Source organism: Vicia villosa, unplaced genomic scaffold (genome assembly GCF_029867415.1).
Source record: "Vicia villosa cultivar HV-30 ecotype Madison, WI unplaced genomic scaffold, Vvil1.0 ctg.000349F_1_1, whole genome shotgun sequence".
NCBI classification, from domain to species: domain Eukaryota; kingdom Viridiplantae; phylum Streptophyta; class Magnoliopsida; order Fabales; family Fabaceae; genus Vicia; species Vicia villosa.
In genome coordinates, this window is record NW_026705156.1 from 884,928 (window position 1) to 888,924 (window position 3,997).

The following is a 3,997-nucleotide window of genomic DNA, read 5'->3' on the forward strand; positions in this document are numbered from 1 at the left end:
TCATCTCAGGTAAGATTGAAGTTAATTTCACATAATATTTCTTTTTTATCTTACTATTCACATGTTAACAACCAATTGTTATATCAAGTTCAATTTTTAATTTTGACTAAAAAAAATGAAAGTAAAAGAATTTTTTTAATAACTTTTATTAATCAAATGATGATACAATTCATACTTAAGATTTTATTTAGTTCGTGTAGTTTTCTTAGTAGTTGAAGCCTATAATAGTAAAGTTTTTTTTTTTGATTATAGTTATTTTTACTTTTTCAAATCTAAAAAAGAAAAAATATTAAAATTGTATAGTATTTAAAAATCTACTTAATATAAATTTAAGGTTGTCATGATGACAACCCTAGACACAACTTTAACCCTAATGTTGATGTGACATTATATTAGAATTTTCATTTTTTTTAGTTTTTATATTGATTTTAACGGAAATGATTTTTATTCAAAAATAAGGTAAGCCTTTTCGAGAAGTAGTCAGTTTACAAAAATGTAGAATACTTAGCTTGATATGGTTTGAAAAAATTAAATAAATTGGTCGTTTGAAAATAAAATTAATAGAATTTAATATTTATATAATTCAATTAAAAATATGTTTATTTGCTAAGATTGAAGTTAGTTAATACACTATATTCATTATAATATATAAATATTAAAAACAATACAAAAATGCGTTTACAATTACTGTTAAACAAAATTTAAATAAAACACAAAAATAAAATAAAAAATATTTCTACATGAGTTTCACAATTTTTGTTTATAATAAAAAAATTCATTATTCTGTTTTAATAAAATCTCTAAACTTTAATTAAAATATTTTGGATATACTTTCATTTACTCTTACACTCTACATGATGTATATTTTATTAAAAATCTCAAATAACTTTTTTGTTATTTTTTGTTTCTATAACAAAAAAATAAAAAGATGTATTCAAATTAAAAATACGTATAGATATTGAACAATAAACATATATTATTATAATGATGACAAAATTAAAATTCTGCATAAAAATATTATGTTAAATTCCTATAATAACTTAAATTGATAATAAAATGGTACCCTGTTAAATATTTTTATGGTGTATAGTTTAGTTTGTGATGTTTTTTTATAATGACAAAATTTATTAACCCTTTCAATTTTGTCAATTAATACAAAAAAAATTATTCAATATAAATATGTCTTATCTACCACTCCAAAGTCCAACCTACATGGAAATGAGATATTTTTTTCCTTTTATATTGATATTTTTATTACTTTTTAATTCTCACTAATGTTTTAATTATCTTTTGATTTATGTTGTAGGCTAATGATCCTTTATTTATGTTATATGCCATTGACTCAACTTAATCTTTGTATCAATTATTTTAAAAAAAATTCATTATTATTATAATAGTCCGTATTAAAATTTTTTAACTTATATTTTATCCTTAGCTAAGATTGAAGTTAATGGATAAATTGTATCAAATTTTCAAATGACTTACAAATTTAGGTTTTTAATTTTTAATGTGAAAAAATATTTAAATATCTTAAAGAAAAATGTGAAACTTAATTTAGTCATTGAAAAAGAATAAAATTATTCTATTCTTAAAAATATTAAACTATAACAAAATAATCTATACGTTTTATTTAATTGGTGAAAGAAAGAAAAAGAAATAGTAGATTTTATTAAAATAAATTTTAAATATAGTTTAGTTAATCAATTTTTGCAATAAACTAGATAATCTTAAAGTAGATAATTCATTTTATACAAATAATAATTTTTATTCTTTAATGCATCAATTTTTAAAATATATTTTTTCATATTTAATAACTACTTCAGCACTCAACTTACAATAATAATAATTAATAATAAATTATAATTAATAAAAACCATTATTGTATATATAAATACGTACTTGATAAAGGAATTTTACATATTTATACTATACATTTTGGCTTTATGCTATAATAAACAATAGGGTAAGATATAATATGGTATACCAAAATAAAATAAAAAATCTAGAGAATATATGATTTAAAACTTTTTTTGGACATCACATTGAATAACAAAAATGTTCCTCCTTCTCACTCTATGCTCATCTGGAGAATTACTCATGAAAAAATGTCTACTGATGAGCATTTGATGGTTAGAGGTTTTCAAATTCCCTCTATGTGTGTGTTATGTCGTAAATGTTATGAAACAACATCTCATGTTTTTTTCCACTGCCAGTTTGTTTCTAACATTTGGAATTGGCTTTTGCAAATACTGCAATTTGCTGGTCATGTTAATTGTCTTCAAGATTGTTCCAACTTGATTAATACTTCGTGGTCTCAACAGGCTAAGGATGTGGCTATTTCATGTATCTGCAGTGTCTTTTACCATGTTTGGCGTGCTAGAAATCAAAGGTTGTTTGGAGGAAAATTGATTCATTGGAAAACTTGTATTAGTAGCATCATCTCTCGGGCAAAGATGGTTGGGAACAACACTACAAACTGTTCAAGTAATAACATTAACAGTTTCTCCATTCTCAAAAGCTTTGATGTTAACATATTGCCTAGAAATCCAATGCTTCTTCTTGAGGTTTTGTGGAATCCTCCTCCTCTTAGCTGGATTAAAGTGAACGTTGATGGCTTAGCTAGAGGATCTCCTCCCTTGATCGCGTGTGGGGGCATTTTCTGCAATCATCTTGCTATGCATTTGGGTAGCTTTTGTGACTTCATGGAGGAAGGGGTGCTCTCTTGGCTGAGTTATGGGCAGTAATGGTGGCTCTTGAGAAAGCAAAAGATTTGGGCTATGATAAACTTTGGATGGAGACTGATTGCAAGACGGTAGTGCAAGCTTTTTCTAATTTTTATATTGTTCCTTGGAAGATTAGATCTCGTTGGCTTTGGTGTATTGAATATACTCGCTCGATCGAGTTTATGATCTCTCATGCTTTTAGAGAAGTCAATTTTTGTGCTGACTTCCTTGCGAATTTAGGCTTGTCATTAGGAAGTTTTTATTGGTTCCCTTTTGTTCATTCCGTCCTTGTTAAGGATTACTTGTTAGACAAGGAAGGTACCCCTATACTTAGAATTTGCTCTTAAGGGGTCTTGGCTTGGTCCCCCTTGTTTTTCTTGTTTTCCTTTTTATTTTATAATATTTTCAGCTTAAAAAAAATATAGAATAACAAAATTTCTTACATTTTATAATTATAGACTAAACACGAAAAGAATAATTGAAATTTAGATTGATCTACACTTATATGTATTATGAATTTAATGATTAATCAAAAATATTATCTACAAATAATTTAATATAATATTTTTTATAATATTGCATTATTAACATAAATATGACAATTTTTTAAATTTAAAGAACATAATTAAAATTATATATATATATATATATATATATAATATATATATATATATATATATATATATATATATATATATATATATATATATATTAGTTATTAGAGTTCTCATATTTGTAGAGTTTTATTTATATTTTTTTTAATTTTAAAGCACGTTTAAGCATATGTTATAATTTATATATATAAATTATTAAGATAAAAATAACCAAACCCGTGCAACGCACAGGCCATTAATCTAGTTATGATTATATTTGTTTTGTAGGTTTCAATTTTGCAGCATCATACAATATATTTTGGTATTACTTTTATTATTATTGATATTTCTAATTATGATTATGTTTGTTTTTGTAGGTTTACATTTTGCAGCATCATACAATAGTTTTTGTTTTTGTAGGTTTACATTTTGCAGCATCATACAATAGTTTTTGTTTTTGTAGGTTTACATTTTGCAGCATCATATAATTATTTTTAATTACATTGTTTATTTGAGTTGTGTTCTTTTTTTTTTTATCTGAGTTGGATTAAATTCAAAATTTTAAATTCTTTTTTGTATTTATGTTATTGATATTTGAAGGATAATTATTATGTAAGTTTTTTATTTTTTTAATAGGCAAGATTTCTATTAAAATGAGAGGCTAAAAAGTCGACAATACAA

General features: G+C 23.7%; 1 protein-coding gene across 1 annotated transcript; it reads left to right on the top strand.

Annotated features, from left to right (window-relative positions):
• The first annotated feature begins 2,743 nt into the window (after positions 1–2,743).
• Positions 2,744–3,721, top strand: LOC131627088 (uncharacterized). The gene is made up of 3 exons (XM_058897915.1): positions 2,744–3,041; positions 3,605–3,638; positions 3,694–3,721. The coding sequence occupies exons 1-3, from the start codon at positions 2,744–2,746 to the stop codon at positions 3,719–3,721; spliced, it is 360 nt and encodes a 119-aa protein (XP_058753898.1).
• Positions 3,722–3,997: the final 276 nt, after the last annotated feature.

Bases quoted from the DNA above. Each gene is read 5' to 3' on its own strand.
- LOC131627088 (XM_058897915.1), top strand. From the start codon at position 2,744: ATGGTGGCTCTTGAGAAAGCAAAAGATTTGGGCTATGATAAACTTTGG. The intron at 3,042-3,604 runs GTACCCCTATAC...TTTGTTTTGTAG, and splicing joins TTACTTGTTAGACAAGGAAG to GTTTCAATTTTGCAGCATCA. The intron at 3,639-3,693 runs GTATTACTTTTA...TTGTTTTTGTAG, and splicing joins GCATCATACAATATATTTTG to GTTTACATTTTGCAGCATCA.